The sequence below is a fragment of the Rattus rattus genome, chromosome 3, assembly GCF_011064425.1.
Source record: "Rattus rattus isolate New Zealand chromosome 3, Rrattus_CSIRO_v1, whole genome shotgun sequence".
Lineage (NCBI taxonomy): Eukaryota > Metazoa > Chordata > Mammalia > Rodentia > Muridae > Rattus > Rattus rattus.
In genome coordinates this window covers 186744388-186762168 of record NC_046156.1, presented here as the reverse complement: position 1 = coordinate 186762168, position 17781 = coordinate 186744388, and the positions used below count along the sequence as shown (strand labels likewise).

At 39.1% G+C, this 17781-nt stretch overlaps 1 protein-coding gene across 4 annotated transcripts in view; it reads right to left on the bottom strand.

Annotated features, from left to right (window-relative positions):
* Positions 1-17444, bottom strand: part of Rab3c (RAB3C, member RAS oncogene family) — a 209685-nt gene extending 192241 nt beyond the window's left edge. Inside the window, exon 1 of one of the 4 annotated variants that reach the window (XM_032898908.1) lies at positions 17212-17444. In XM_032898908.1, the coding sequence (XP_032754799.1) occupies positions 17212-17229 (18 nt within the window). In that variant the 5' untranslated portion in view covers positions 17230-17444. Of the gene's footprint in view, positions 1-15713; positions 15770-16391; positions 16563-16964; positions 17050-17211 lie in introns of those variants that run through there. The other 3 variants (XM_032898909.1, XM_032898906.1, XM_032898907.1) reach the window with 3 other exon arrangements.
* Between the last annotated feature and the right edge of the window lie 337 nt (positions 17445-17781).

The window sequence follows — 17781 nt, the reverse complement described above, 5'->3', positions numbered from 1 at the left end:
TTGCTCTGTTAGTCAATGTGCTAGCCACAAAGAACACATGGAGATTTAAACTACACTAAAATTAAACAGAATTTAAAATATGGTTTTTAAAATCACACTATGTATATTTCAAGCATAACAACCCCTCCTCCCCTACATACTGAGCAGCTAATGGATAGTTATATACAAGACAACGGTGCCGTTGCTGCAAGTTCTGTTGAAAATGCTAGGCTAGGCATTTTCCCATAAAAGCTGGATAATATTCATTGTATCCCTTCTTGAGAATTCAGTATGGTTTGATGTTCCTGAGATGGAGGCTTGGTTCCCCATCTGAGGTGGTAAGCACTTTAAAGGTGGAATCCAGTATGAAACAGGCCACGGAACCCTACTCTCAGAAGAGAATAATGCAAATTCTCAAGGAACCTTGCTTAATTTCCACAACGACATGTTGTTACAACAAAACAAGCCTGGCCTTGAATCGCTCTGGCTTCCTGCCTCATCCAGTTATCTCTGACTCTTACATGTATTCATGTAATGATGCCATCCCACATTCTGTGATAGAGCTAGGAGACTCTCCCTAGAGGGCCTACAGAGGCTGACATCATGCATCCAAACCTCTAAAGTGTGTGCTTGATACGCCCTGTTTCTTTATAAAGTATCCAGCACCAGGAAATAGAATAATCCTAGAACAAGGTATAGAAGAAGCTCCCGTAAGGGGTAGACTGCTGAAACAGTAAATAACACTTGGGCTCATCTAAGACACCGAGGATGATACTAATTGCCTGAAGCCAGGAGAGACAGAGCTAAGAGGGGATTCACAGCAGAAAGTGGAGAAAGGGATACTAAGAAAACATACTATCCTTCTCCACATCCTTACTGTCCGCAGGAGAGTGCTGCAATTGTTTGTATAAAAGTAACACAAAGGGAATTTCTGTGTGTATCACAAAAGTTAAAGGTGATAAAAATTCTGATGGAACTTCATATTCTTATTCTAATAGAAATGTAAGCATTTCTTATATATCCATGTGATCACAACGGCACATCCAGGGAAAGGTGAAACCTTAGAGGGAGTATTTGCTAGTGTGTTAACCAGGGTCCATAAACAGGTAACGTCACCTTTCTTGGTAGTTGTGCAACATACATGCCTCGCCTAGCATTGGCAGCCAAAGGTAATGTTGGCTCACAACTTATTATTTTAATGAGATTGTTTACGAACAATGAATGGCTTACCACATCCTAATAGGCAGACGATTGAATTGTGCTTTTTGTTGTTGTTGTTGTTGGATTTTTGCTTTTGGTACTGCCATTCCTACAAATAAAGCCCGTTCACCAATTACTGAACCTCATGAGATGCTATTCCAGCAAGTCTGTAAGTGCCCTTCATTAACAAGGTCCTTCGATGTCATGAACCAGCTTAAATACTGGATAAGGGTTCAGGATATTCAGCGAAGCCACAGTCAGAAAAGAGAGTTTGAATTTCACAGAACCACATGGCCTATTAGTCTACCGCATTCTTCAGCCTAGAGCAGTAAGGAGGCATGCCAACAAGGTAGTGTGTTCCTCAGAATGCCTTAAAAGAATACATGGTGCAAGCGACCACTATTGATAAACTATATTGATTCTAGAAACTGAAGAATATAGGCATCATGAATATAGAGAGTTTTAAATGTAATTGTGAGCATTTACTTGGAGACATAAGATTTATCTGGGAAGCACCAGCTATAAGTTCAAGAGCTAATGTATCGGTGTTGAAAGTGAACCACAGGATGGAATGGTATTCAATATGAACACAGTGGCCCTGGGGGACTTTGCAGCTCTAGAAGGATTCTACTGATGGCAGAGATTTGGAAATGTTTCTTTACTCTTCCTTTCTCCTTTCCCATTTCTTCCTTTCTTCCTTTCCTTTATTTTTCTTCCTTTGTTTCTTTAGTTTTCCTTTTTGTTTAAAAAAAATAGACTGGTATGTTACCCAGACTGGCCTCAAACCCCTGGCTTCAAGGGATTGATCTCCTGCCTCAGCTTCCTAGTGACGAATTAATTAGAATAAAAAATTCCAATTCCATTTACTTTAAAGATATCTCCTCTCTCTCTCTCTCTCTCTCTCTCTCTCTCTCTCTCTCTCTCTCTCTCTCTCTCTCTCTCCCCTCTCCCCCTCTCCTCTTCTCTCTCTCTCTGTGTCTCTCTGTGTCTCTGTGTCTCTGTCTCTGTCTCTGTCTCTGTCTCTGTCTCTCTCTCTCTCTCTCCTGTTTCTTGCTTCATATCTTCAGTAAAGCATACAAAATCACAAGTGTATCTGCAGCAAACACATGAACATATGTGTGTTTTGTGAAACTTCAAACTAATGAAATAAATCCTGGTTCAAAAGATGAGAAAGAGACATCTTTAATCGTGCTAAGAATAAACATTCATTTGCTCAGTCTACAGCTGCATTTGAATGTCACTGGGGCTTAGCCACAATCGCTATGTGAATTTACTGACATTTCTAAATACTAAGCTGTGTAGAAGTTCTAGAAAATTTATGGGAGAATGGAACTGAAACTTGAAAACATGGATAGGCAGGAAATTGTCTATTAGACAGCAAGTCAGTTTTCATAAAACATAAGTTATTAATGTCTCAAATACATTGATTTTCAAGTTTAAAAGCAAGAAAGAATCACAGGATTACAAGGCCCTTCAGCACAGAGCTGTGTACCACCAATGCCATGAGACCCTTCTGTGCTCTCTTTATGTCCCCAGTCCATATCCTAGCCACACAGTGCACGCAGTAGGCCCACTGCTATAATCCGCTGTACTGCAAAACAGTTCCACACACTGTGGAGTTCTTCCTTGTTTTGAGTTGAGCACACTTCCCTGTAGCCTCTGCCTGTGGGGTTTTAGATGATGCCTTAGGAATCAGGAGTCAGTCTCTTTTGCACCTGAGGGAACTTGAGGCACCTTAAAAACAAATGAGCACTCATTCTAGGTGTTTTTCTTTTTCCTGCTTGTGGTGGTTTGAATATGCTTGACCCAGGGCACAGCACGGTAAAGGGGCAAGGCCTTGTTGAAGTAGGTGTGTGGTCTTGTTGGAGCTGTGTCCTTGTTGGTCACTCTGGGGGTGGGCTTTGAGACCCTCCTCCTGGGTGCCTGGGAGTCAGTCTTCTCCTAGCAGCCTTCAGATGAAGATGTAGATCTCAGCTCCTCCTGGACCATGCCTGCCTGGGTGTTGCCATACTTTCTGCACTGATGATAATAGACTGAACCTCTGAACCTGTAAGCCAGCCCCAATTAAATGTTGTCCTTATAAGAGTCGCCTTGGTCATGGTGTCTCTTCACAGCGATGGAAACCCTAACTAAGGCACTGCTTGATAATTTCAGCTCCCTTTGCCCTCTTCCTACTCCAGGACAGGCCTGAAAAATCCCACACATCCTGCTTGATTAAAACTGACTTTTCTGCAGATTGTCTGGCTCCCTTGTGCATATCCCAGGATCAGCCGAATGTTCCCAATATTCATTTGGTCAGTTCACAGTACAAGGAGAGTATTACATCCTATCCAACACACATTTCAGCAAAGTCTCGTGAAGTGCACCGCACTCTTTTCTGTTATGTTGTTAACTACTATGATCAGTAGTCTATCTATTCCCACTGTACTTGGTAATTTACGATTATTAATTAACCTTTACATTTAATGTATCCAATTTTCTTTATTTCAATTACTATCTGATAATTTTATGTCATTTCACTCAACACATGTTATCCCTTTCAGATTAAGTTATATTTAAATTCTATCACTGACATGGTTTAGTAAGACCATAATCAAAACATGAATCAGTTTGTACACAAAGAATTATGAACTCTTCAACTACTGAATACACAAACTTATGGATGAGACCATCACCATTCATCACTATGGACCTCAGAATGTTGGATACACATCTTGAACTCTTAAGAAGTGATGCCTTCAAGAAGACACTACACCATCCCCCTAAGGTCCTATGGTTTGATAAAGAATAGACCATGTACTAAACTGAAGCGCTACTATAAATCTCAGTTTGGCTTCCTCACAATTCCTACTGACTAGAGAGAGACCAAACAAATTACTTCTCATCCCCACAAAGACCCACAGCCTAGGTAAAAAGTTTTGGAATTTGATATCTTAAAACAAATGAGAAAAATAAATTATTTTCAAAGATTTGCTTGTATAGTTGGACATCTAAACTGCCCTAAGACATGTTATGGATCTGATGAGTATTGTCTACCTCCCACTATTGATAATGGCCTGGTGGTATGTGAGAAGAGGGATGAATGGTACATTTTGTTTTAAATTCACCTTTGAAATTAGAAAGGCAAATTTGAAGATGGAACCTGTATGCTAAAAGTTCAGAAATAGAGTAGTTTTTATATCACAATCATTATCACTAAAAAATTAATATTAGTAACCTTATGATGTTATCGTTCCAGGTAACTACAAAGGAAAAGTCTGAAGGCAGGAGTGGGTAAATGACTACTCATAGAGGCAAAGGGGAAGGGGGAAAGGGAATGGGATAGGGGGATTGGTGGGAGTGTAACCGGAAAGGGGGCTATCCTTTGAAATGTAAATGAATAAAATGATTAATTAAAAATTTTAAAAAACAAAGTCTAGACTATTAACAGATTACTAAAGGTGTGTCATTGGATCCTGTGCTGTGCCTCACAGTGAAAGCCCTCATATGTGCACAAATGTACCTGTTTCCTAGCCTGTCTCTGAAAACCTGTTAGACTTTTGATGCTTTGAAGTCTCTGGCTGGTGCTTTATTCATGGGATTTCTACTGTTTGCTCTACTGGGATCTAGCTGAAAAGTGGCAAGACACTACCCATGCTAAGCTTACACCTCAGCATGGAGCTGAGAGGGTGTTTTTCAGGATATGGGAAGTTGCCAAGACAAAACTCCTACCCTGGTTCTGAAGCAAAGAGCCTAGGGAAACGGTGGCAACATTTGGAAATCATTATCTCTTTACTTAAGCAGAGAATGTATTTCCCACAGGATTCTTGAGACACCTTGCCAACTTACATAACATTTCCAGGACTCGACTCTCCACTCATGTTAAGGGATCCCTATGTTCTTCTTTCACGGTTGTCTTTAAGCCCTCACCTTTCTCTACTTATTCATAAGTTCTTGAGCAGATACTGACAGCCCATGTACAGAACACACAGCTCAGAACAGCATCACCTGGAAGGTATGGCCCTATACACATGTGCACACCTAATCCCGTCACCATGCCCAAAAGGTTTCATCAGTAACATTCCCACTCTATAGGCAGACTGGTATAGTTCAGGGTGACTGTTTCCCGTCCTATGCTGGAACCATGAGAATGTTCTTCTCTGATCTTTACTCTGAGGTCAGGTTTACACAACTGTAGCTGGTTAACATGGAAACCCTTTGGCATTTGGCTCTTGGACATGTTGGCACTGATCATGCAGCAATTTGTTAAATGTAGTTTTGATCCTCCCCTCAACTATCATCTACATAATGTTTTGTGTGACAGTTTTCATTCTGAAAGGTGTGATTCTCTGTGTCCAACTGTCTATCTTCTCCCTCAGACAGCAGATGGCCCTGTTTGCTGAAATTCTTTAATGGAACAGAAAGATTTTCATTTTTAGTATTCTTATGCTTATTTTCGGATGTCAACTTGACTAACCCCTGGAATTAATCAAATACCCAAGATGCTGGGCACACCTATGAGGGGTTTTTGTTAACTGAGTCATTTGAGGTAGGAAGACCCACCTTAAATCCCTATTCTTTGAGGACAGAAGAGAAACCTTTAATCTGGGCCACACCTTCTCATGGCAGTCTATATAAAGGACAAGGGAGAAGGAAGCATTTGTTCTTTGTCTTCCTGCTCTTGGCCTTGATGATAAGCCCATTGCTTCACTGGCATTAGAGCCTATTCTTTGGGATCCCAGTATATACAAAAGACCAGCTGAGACACCCAGCCTTGTAGACTGGGCAACTACTAGATTCTTGGATTTCCCTTTGGTATATAGCCATTGTTGGACAACCTAAGCCACTCTAATAAATACCATGCATATATGCATGTGTATACATATGTATGTGAATGTACATATATTTATTCATTCATTTATTCAATCGGTTCTGTTTCTTTAGAGAACCCTGACTAATGCAAGTCTAGTCAACTGGGTTGTTGTGGTGAAAGACAAGAATGGCATCCAAGCTACCTCGCAGTAGCAGAAATTATCGTTCCAATTTTGAAGATGAAATTAAGATGTGGAAAGGAAGGCCAAGTGAAAGCAACCATATTTCATAAGATAACTCAACTTCTCAGCCTGAGTGCTGAGCCCTCTCTGCCTGGACCAAATGTGTCCATTAAGGGTTAGCAACATTACAGGCTCAGTTAGTTCATTTTATCCTTACCCAATCAAATCTGAAATTTAAAAGACAAAGGATATTGGAAGAGGTTAGTGAACTTCTGAAAAGGAACATCAAGTCCTTTTTTATTTTTAAGAAAGGCATATGTCCTGCATGCAAGATATGATATACAAATAAGGGTGTGCCCTCCAACTTACAGTAGGGTGTATACTGATAAACACATCATAAGTTTAAACTATAGTTAGGTTGAAATTACATGTAATATACCTACCCAGTGAGCACAGTATATTGCACATCAGCTGTCTACCTTCAGATTTATGTGGCTAAAAGGGAGTAGGGGTCCTGTTGACCAGTGTCATAGGACATCACGCCTCATATTGATGTTACTAGTCCAGGAATAGGACACAACTCAAAACTTGAAATATACTTTCTATGTAATATGTATTTTGACAATATTGTGTTGTAGTATGGCCTTCATGACCATGGTTCATTATGACCAATGGTTACCTATATGAACAATTACCTTAATGACCAATGGTTACCTATAAGCCAAGGGTTTTGTGGCATGCAGCAGGGTTGGGCTTTTTTATTTGTTTTTTGCTTGTTTGTTTTGCTTATTTATTTAGTTAGTTGGTTGATTTTCGTTTTGTTTTGTTTTGCTTTGCTTTGGTGAAAACACCACCAAGCTCGGCATATATAACCAGTCATTCCGATTGTGGTTGGCATGGAGCAAAAGAGATGTTGTGATTCCAAACTCCAAGGAACCATTTTCCTCATATGCAGCTTTGACAGAGGAATATAAAGTTTAAAAAAGAGAAACTCCTCAAGGAATCTCAATATTTACATTTTCTACAAAGATGTCAAAAGTGAAAATGCTTTTTCAGCAGCAAAATGTAAAGGAAACATGAAAAAATTTTTTGTAGATATGGATGGAATTCATATGTCTTCCTATCATCCCTTGGCAGCATTATTTAATGCTGTGTTTTCAAATACATGTTTATTTTGTTTGGTACATTTTTATCCTGGGAAATAAATTCAAACCTTTATAGTCGACACTAGATTTAAGATTAATAGATGTGTGTAAATGAACCCTAACTTAAGAATTAAGATATTCAGGGTGGGGTTAAGAAAGCAGTCATCTCTAAGACTCCCAGCATGGTTCTTTTGATTAATCTGATGTGCAAGCCATTTGCAAAAGCCTTCATACAGAGGCCAGGGCAGGATCACGTGGTCAAGTTCTCGGGCATCTGCACAAAAGGAGAGTGAGTAAATTGATATTTAATCTAAACTCCCTAGGACTATGACTCTACAGGGTCGTACCAGCTCCTGTCTTGACCAGTTACCCCTTCCAGTGACAGTGACATTCCACTGTTTTAACATTGACTTTGTCAGAGAATGCTCAGCACCCTACAGTGCCAAGCCTATCTAGTCAAGCTGATTCTGGGAAATGGCATCTCGTTCAATTATCTATGCTCTGTAATAGTCAGAACCTTCTGTGTCACTGTAAGCCCTATCAGAATAGGAGGGGGCGACCCTGTAAGAATCACTTATTGCGTTCTCAGAGCATATGCAAGAGCTCCACTGAGCTTGGTAGGAGGTAGCCAAAGCTTTTTAACAAAAGCCTTTAAAAAAATAGCACTGTACCATCTTACCTCACTTTTATTAGAAAGCCCTGAAAGCCGATACCCTGTGTCCAACTTGAGATGGCAAAATAGCAAGTATTTCTTATAAGACTATGTCTTCTTTAAAGTATAAGAAGCAAAACAGAACAGATATGGTCCAGCATGTCCAGCACTGTGCAATATAAGGAAAACCTCTGTTAAACCTTTTTGCTGGAGGAAGTGAGCCTGACTTTTATTTCTGATATATTTTTTTCCCAACAAGCTTTAGTCTGTAAGCATCTTTAAGGCATTTCACATTCTGAATACTTTAAAACATTTGAGTGAACCTTGGAAGAGCGAGCGCCTATTCCTTCTGGTTCTGGTCACCTCTCCTTAATCCACTCATTAAGGCAGCACTTGTGTCGGACGTCCATCAGGTCCCATGCATTTCTAAGACACAGAACTATCCAGACCATCCTGGAGGAGTCAACAGTCAATATACTTGCATTTTCAGAAGGCAGCGTTCCAGACTGGAGAAGACATCCTTGCTTCTTATCTAAAAGATACGAGTCTGTGTCTATAAACAATGAGTCTACCTCTTCTCATGCACATTTATACATGCATGTTCACCTGCCCACCTGTGCCTCTGCCTTTTTTTTAATCAGTTGTCTCACCCAGACAGGTATTCTCTGGATCAGACTTTCAACAAATATCAGTATTTTAATTCTAATATCATACATAAGGATGATGTGAGAGTCATTATTTGCCAACTGGTACTTAAAATACCTTTTCATTAACCTCATGAAGGGTCATCAGACTATGGCCACTGGGACAGAAATTATCTACCTGTATTAGATTATAAGATTCTCAGGTTGATAAGATCAGATATGCATCAAGGCCAGCAGGTAGATGACAAGTCACACAAGAATCTTTGTTGGACTACACTTAACCTAATAGCAAAAAACAGATAAGAGGCTCCCCAGTCCATTTTAGGTTACATTATGATTTTGTTTTGAGATAAGAAAAGCTAAGGGTTTGAAAGCTAAATGTCATGGTTCTAGACTTCCCTCATAAAACCAAGTACATTCAAAATATTTCTTTTTTTAAAAAAAATAGTATTACCAATAGTATACCCAATCTGACTTAGACTCTGCCAGCATTTACTAGAGGCCGGGACACATGGTCATTCACCCCTATGATTTCTTACTCTCTCTCTCTCTCTCTCTCTCTCTCTCTCTCTCTCTCTCTCTCTCTCTCTCTCCTCTCTGTGTGTGTGTGTTTCATGACCTCATTAAAATTGACATGACACTTCAAACTGCAAGTATCAACATTGCACAAAGATTTTTTGTCTATAGAAATGAAGCTATAAAAGAAAATATAAATTAGCAAAAATATTGTATTTTGATTTTGTTTTGTAATTATATACCTTGCTCAAATTTTGTAAGAACCTTAAAGCCCACAATTTCTATTTTAAGGAATAACAAATACAGCATCCGAGAAATATGAATCAACAGAGAAATAGTTAAATAGTAATACTAAAATGCAAACATTATTATTCACTCAAAATTCATGAAATATAATCAAAGTGGTAGGGCTATGGTTTAATTTCTGTATCTGTAAGAGGCTCAAATCATCACATTATTTCCTGGGTTTTCTGAACAATACTGCAAATGAGTCCTATTAAACTCTTCAGATACTCTAAGCTCTCAACCCAAGAATGCTCATTTATCTTTAGTTTGTAATATAACATGTTTCTAGTTTAAATGAAACTAATTGTGAACCTAGATGGAACAGTACAATGACTAAAATGAATAACCCCTGGATATGAATTAACAAAGCACTACACATCACAGAAGCGTCACTAAACTTGAAGGTGAATCACTAGAAATCATATAGTATAACCAAGAAAAAGTGAAAATAAAAATAAGCAGAATGCCTGTAGCTGCTGGGTCAGTATCAGAACTCTAACTTCCACATAACTGAAGCCTTAAAGGAAAAGGTGTTGAACAATGGTATGGGAATATAGTTGATGATGTAATGACTAAATAGCTTCTAATTTGTTGGAATGTATTAGTGTTCATGTGGGGGAAGGTCATTTCTGCCCTCCAACTTGACAAACTACAAAGGAAAAATATGGATATTCAACATAAATAGAAATATATTTAAAACAAACAAAAATGACATATATAAACTAAGGCACCATAATATGAAGAGCAGATGATTCTACAATATGAGCCAGTAGACAAAGAAATAGCACGCTGAAATTCAGCACTGGAAGCAAAAGCAGAAACACAAAGTCTCAGAGGCATTAAGAAAGAAAGAAAGAAAGAAAGAGAGAGAGAGAGAGAGAGAGAGAGGAGAGAGAGAGAGAGAGAGAGAGGAGAGAGGGGGGGGAAGGGAAGGAAGGGAAGGAAGGGAAGGGAAGGGAAGGAAGGGAAAAGAAGGGAAGGGAAGGAAAGGAAAAAGAAAAGAAACAAAGCCTGGGAGAGGTAAAGGCTAAAGAAAGCTGAAAGAAAATGACAAAATGTAATAGTAAATCAATAGTAAGTTACTAAACATGGTAAATAGGTAGCAGGAATTTGGTGGTGGTGGTGGTGGTGGTGGTGGTGGTGATGGTGGTGGTGGTGTGTGTGTGTGTGCTATTAATGAAAACCTACACATTATGTTTAAAACTAAAATGATAATAAGTACAAGTAAAATAGATACAAAATTATATCATAGCAAATTCAATATACAGTATTTTGAGTACTATAATATGAAGTCTAGGCAGGTTTACCCTTTAATAAAGACTAAAAAATGTAAGTGAATGCGTTAAAAAAAATCCAAAGAATTGAAATACCTAAGAATATTTAAGTAAGAAGAACATAGGAAAGCTACTGCTGAGAAATAAAAAGTAAGTAAACAACAAGAGCAAAATGACTGGTTTGAGCCCAACAACATCAATCATCACAATACATAAAGTGTATTGAAATGACAATAAGAGGCAGAGATAATAAATTTCCACACCGGATACAAATGTGAGGCCCAACTATGCACTGATCGCAAGATTCATATTGTAAGCAAAAAGGCCTAAAAGCTGAAAGCAACGAAATCCAAACACACGCATAACATAAACATACATTAAAAGCAACAAAACCTGCACTGACAATATACAGTAAGAAGGAGGACTACTGGAAATAAAGAGGGTCACAGGACAGAATAGAGAAAGTCTTTAGGAAGAAACAATTACAAATACTTAGTAACAATGGTTCGGAAAACATGAAAACTGAATCCAAAACCAAAGAGGAGAGAAACATTACTGTGCTTGATGATTGAAAAAATAAATCTATTTCTCAGGAATTGATATGGTAAGTATATGCAAACTCAGTGAGGACAGTTAAGATCTTCATGACACCACAGATGACCGAATTGGCATTTAAACATTACCCTTCACAACTACAGCCCACAAAAGGACAGAATGCTCATGTTATGCCTCATTCTGATCTAAAAATAGGCTTAATTTTTTCAAAAGATTTCGTTACTTTAAAAATATCCTCTAGGTGATAAGTAACATTAATGAATTTTCAATATTAATGCAAGATCTGAATATACAAACCTGTTAACAAAACATTCTAAGGAAATGAGCAGAGTTCCAAATGATATGCAGTCAAACAATATATTCAGAAACCTGTGAGTCAGCTCATAACAATCCGTAAAGAATTTTTTTTATCATTTTAAATGCTTATATTTATTGCAGAAAAGAAATAATCAAACTCAATGATGTTAGTTCTACCCTAAAAAGCTAAATTTGTAGTAATGTAACTATAAGAAACATGGGTTTATTTTTTTAAGCCCAAATCAGTAAAATACAAAATAAGAGAAAAGGTTAAAGGCGGTGGGCTTTTCTGAGCAAACATCAATAACACTAAAAGCTATCCAGGAAGAATAACAAGCAAAGCCAGGTCTATGGACTACAATCCCAGCATTGGAAAGCTCATGAAGAATTGCTTCAAGTTTACTTCAAGTTCATGGTGTCTCTGGGTTACATAGTGAGATCTTGGTCATTCTCAAGGTGTGCGACACATCCCTTCAACTAACTGGTCATGTGGCCAGTTCCAGGGACTCCCAAAACAATACAGACTATTGGCATTGCTCTTCCATATCCATAAGCAGTTGATCATAAGACAATTGTTGCCGAAGACGCCACACTTTCATAAGGGCTTAGATGAACCTACCTAATCCTGATTGTCAGCTTTTCCCTGCCTATTAGCTTCCACTATACTGGAAGATGCTATTCAGGCTGCTGGTGAAGGAAAGTCATCATCAATCTCATAAATGTGTGAATCCTACAAGACTAGTCTAGCAAGATACACCTGTGAATGCAATAATGGTGTGAATGTTATAGATGTAACCAATTGCTTTTTATTGTTGCCTTTAAGGCTTAGTCCACTGCAGGAAACTCATGACTAGTACTCTACATCAGGCTAAGAAGCTGCACTTAGGGAGCTGTAGGAGTGAGTCTACTACTATTTTGCTAAACAGACATCCTATCAACTCCCTTCTAAACACGTCTTTCTTTACCCATAGATTACTGCACTTCTCACTCCTCACCTGAGAAGTGGTTTCATTATAAGTCTGAAAGTTATTGAACGTAAAAGAGTAAATATGGAAACCCATCCTGGTAGCACCAAAGGTTGTTTGCTGTGTAAGTTAATTCTCTTAATTTCATATTTTTGTTAATATGATAACTAAGCAAAGAGCCGAAAAGAAATAGGGGAAACTGTCTCCCCAATATCATCAATCAATCTTGGTGTCTAGAACTAAGTGTGCATTGCTCAAAAAAGATGGATCATTGCATAAGGTGAAAAGAGTGAGGCATTCATGGATAATAAACTGCCAGAATGTCACCACCTCTCCACAGTCAATGCAACGATAACACTTAGACACAAATTACCTATCACTTGGTGTAGGCGTAACAGGCCTGAACGGAATGTCTACCTTACTGCTTCTACTTCAGAGCCATCTTTGTTCTAGATCTATGTTCTTTTCTCACCTCTGCTTCTCTTTAGCCAGTTCTTCCCCATTGCTCCAGCATACAGTTTTATTTGAGGTTCCTTTATGAAAACGAAGGCTGTGCTTTTATCAGAGAAACCTAGAACTAAGCTAAATGCTAAATGCGAACGACAAACGGATCCCACTTTAGTTCCATAGGAGACTAAAGAAATTACACAGAAGATAGCAAAACACTTATAACACAATGGCCCTTCTCAGATACTTAGTTTAGTTTTACACAAGCTTATTTTATAAACATAAAATAGAGCCAATATGTTTTTCTTTCTTCCAAACCAAATGAATGAGTAGCATTTTTCCACAGTGCCCTCATTCTATACACCACACGTGTATCCCTTCGGGAGAAATCAAAATAATAGGAATGTCAAGAGATTTTTAGACAGGAAGACCTGGAAGAATTTGAACTCTTTCATATCAGAGATGCTAGTTAATCTTCCTACGCTCTATTAATCTTACTTTCAAGTTGGTAATGGTGAATTGCAGAATTTTGCAACTGGTTTATAAATATTTTGGCCCACATCCACACTACATGTGAGGGTTTTATACATACATACAAATGGCATCCGGATGCAAAGCACAGTGGTTGGCACAGGCAAGCACTGAATAGACTGGGGTTGTTTTTCAATTGGCTACTGTATTCAAGCTGTCCTCAAAGTCTTGCACTCAATCACGAGGCCTACTGTTCTCTGTGTCATTTGGCTCCTAGAAATTATTAAAATGCTGAAGGAGAAGACTGAAATAGACCACCTCCCCTATGAATGTTTTCAACTCACCATATTTACCAAGTGCTCGCCTTATCTAATTAGAAAGAAAATACAAGCAGCCAAGGCTACTGTTACACAGTATTGCAGTAGTCAATACAATTCCTCCAAGAAACAAGTATCACCTTGCTTTCTATCAACTTGGGGGGAAATGTTCTTCAGAAAATATTCAAGGATCAAATCCAAATACAGTGAGCTGAGCACAAAGCCATCTATATAAGAACACCCAATGCTTTATAATGGACAGTGTGTAGTTTTCTGAATAATTTTATTTCAGAAAAAAACCATAATATTTAGGAAGCTATCCAATAAACTAAAAACTTACTTTGTTTCATGTCAGCAATTGAATTAATACTCCAAAAAGGAGAAAACCTCTTGAGCTGGGGAAGTATAAAATGAAGCTTGCCTTGTGACTCATCCTTTGTAAATGTAAGTGAAGAAATATTTGGGCCATATGTTTAGAATGATGGCATAGCTTATTCTTTGAAATGAAAAAGGCAATATCCAGTATTTGTGTTTCAACATTACGTGGAAGATGGGTCTAGTTTAGAAAAATGGGTCCTGCCAGAGTAATTGCTGCTTAAGAAAACCAAATTGCACTTATCCTCTGAATTATTATATAATTTTAAAAATATCAAAATGATAGAAATACATATAACAATAATCTATTAAAATGAATATGTGTTCTAGGATTAAGTACACTTTTCACAAGTCTGACATAATCACAATAGCTTTGGGGAGGTTATACATTAAACTCCAAAAATATAATTCAGTGAATTAAAATGTATCATAAATAGGAAAGTACCTGTAAAGTTAATTCCACATCACCTATTTTTTACATTAATTTTCCATTAGAGTTTTCATCGAACTACAGCTTTTACAATACCTGATATATACCTAGTGGACATACCCACAATGATTTAAGATTGGTCCTAAAGTATTAACTTCATACATTTCTGTTACATTTAATTATCTTTCAGAGCAGTCTAAGCAACATAGAAAAACAATATCAATATGCAATGGTTATTCTATTTGTCATTTGACAGAAAGATTTCAGAACATCAACTTTAAATTCTAATGTACATTATTATTTTCATTTTTTAATGAAAAATATTGGAAAACCATAAATTTAGGGGTCATAACATGATATTTTGACATAAATATGCACAGTGAAGTATGGAAGCCCAGTTTGAAAGACAACTGCTAATATATACTTATCATCAAATATTATTAATTCAGCTGGTTGGCTCTTAGCAACACCTCCAGAAAGGGAAATTATCATAAGCTAATAGACCTTGCTTGCAACAGTCTTTATTGTCTGTCCACACTCATTTTGCACAAGGTCTGTAATAAAAAGCTAACTCACAAACAGAAATATCCGATGTCACACAAAGGGCCCACTATTCCCGGGCACAAATCAATTTTTCAATAACTCTTAATGTAATTTGAGGTCTTCCATTATATAATCCTCCAGAAAAAAAATTAAATTCTACAGTGTTTTCATTTAGCCATCCAGTTAGGATTCTCATGGATTCATATATATATATATATATATATATATATATATATATATATATAATTAAAAGTAAGTGAAAGCAGAGTATAAAGTCCTTGATTCATGAGAAAACCCCAGGAAATGTTTGAGACTGTATAGTCAAATATTTATGTGGCTGAGTTTGCCCACAGAGGTGGATTTTGAAGGGAAGCAACACATTCCAAATGGAGTGTTCTCTTCTCATCCCATTCATAAAACGCCTTTCTGTTATGCAATGGGACCATTTCACTTGGTTAATAAACACGGACTTTTGTTTATCCTTAACCAGTTGTACACAGAAAGGAGTTTTCATTTTCCACACTCAGTTTCCTTAGGGAGCCCTGGAAGAAAATGAACAACCCGATCTATCTTTGATCAAGTCTCCCGAGCGACTGGAAAAACCCTCACAGTTTCTCGGAGACCATTCTTTCTTTGTAGACCCACCTGCATGGGCGCCTCGTGTCTCATTGTAGGCAAATGTCCTACATTTACTTAAAAGCATAACTTGGGTGATTGGCTCCATCAGGGGCTCTTTTCATTTCTGAAGAAAGCAAACCCGAAGGGTGTGATTATCTGGTGGCACCGTGAATGGTCACCTCACTACAGGAATGCTGGGTCCTCCTAACTGATCCAGCCAGTTAAGTAGACATAGATCAAGGATGGCATAGCTCTGAGATAACTGAAAACGTTTTTGCTCTTTACCTCTAACACTAGAACCCTAGTCTTTTTTCCTTTTCTTTTTCTTCTTTCTTTTTCTCTTTCTTTCTTTCTGTCTTTTTTTTAAAAAGACGCTTTGAGCGATATTGGCACTGGCTTTTCCTTTTTAATGTCTTTAGCCAAGCTGAATTTGCTCTACCCGGTCACAGTGCAGAACTCTCAGTAAATTCATGTGACTGAAAATTCTCCAGTTCACTCCACTATCACTAACCCAGGAAGCCAAGACCATCAAAGCCAACAAGAGAGTCCTCACTTTGTTAGCTCGGGTTTTCATTTTCCACACTCAGTTTCCTTAGGGAGCCCGGGAAGAAAATGAACAACCCGATCTATCTTTCATCAAGTCTCCCAAGCGACTGGAGAAACCCTCACAGTTTCTCGGAGACCATTCTTTCTTTGTAGACCCACCTGCATGGGCGCCTCGTGTCTCATTGTAGGCAAATGTCCTTTTCTCGCTTGCTAGGACAGCTCTGGTCCGGGAGCCTGGTCAAGCGTGCACAGCCTGAGCGCTCTCGGCAACGCTCCGCACGCGTGGGGCTCTGTAGCCCGCTCCAACATCAGCACCGGAGCTGTCCGCTCCTGACTCCGCACAGGCGTTCTGGCCACGAACCCCGTGAGCTTCTGGGAGTTGTAGTCTAATCTTGTGAGGCAACTGCGCAAATGGGAAAACTGTGAACTACAACTCCCAGAGACCCAGGCTGTTTCCCTCGGGCTAGCCCCTCCAGCTGCTCTGGGCGGTGGAAACCTCCCTTCTTTCCAGTTACACAGGTTGTTAATCTCTCTCAGCTTGCCTAACCGTTCCCTCAAAGCGCACTAGCGAAAATAACACCAGATCATCCCAAACAAGGTCTTTCTGTTCACAGTATCGCTTTTGGAAGCCAGACTGTATCTCTGGCTAGAAAACGCAGCACTTTGTTCTAATTTCCGATGAAAACGGGCTTTACCTTACCTCTCTCCTGAGCCCGGAAAGTTTATCCGTACCCAGAGTGGAGTAGTTTTACAGTTTTATTCAACAATCACGCAGGAATACGACCGATGGCACACATATAAGAAAAGCGGTTCATCCGCAAAACTGAATTGACAAGATCAGCACGCAAAGCAAGCGCGAACACACACACACACACACACACACACACACACACACACACACACACACACACACACACACACACACGTCCACAAAAGCCAGATTTCTGACGGAGCCCGCCAGGCGCTTCTTTCTGTTTACCTTTCCATACAGCTCCATTGCAGCCGGAGGTTCAGAGAGCCTCAAGTAAGTCTCCCCACTACAAAGGAGGTGAAGGTCTTATGCTGGAGGCAGAGCACAATGGAAAGGCTTGGAGGAGCGGTTTGCAGAGAGCGAATAAGGGATGGAAGGGACAGCAGGCTTAGATGGGAGGCTTTCTTCCAGAGGGAAACCCAGAAGTCTTCTAGTGACAGCTGCAAAGAAAGGACTGTGAGTCTCCTAGGAAGTGCCAGGGGCACCAGCGCCAGGCAGCCCCTCCCCTACCCCTCCCAGCACACACACCACCTGAGGGCTGCAGAGCTGATAGGGCACTGGGTTATTTACCCAAAGCAAGTCACACAAAATGAACACATTCATCACCAGAGCCCAGGAGCGCCTTCACGGAATGAGATGGGAGACCTCAATTAAGTTAGCCGGGCCTTTCTTTAACGCACAGCTCTTCCTTTACATTGCAATCACTCTCCTCCTGAAACGGTTCATATCATGGTCTTCAAGTCTCTGAACTGGGCATTTATGTTCTTTTGTCAACTTCTAATGTGTGGGAGGACTTGT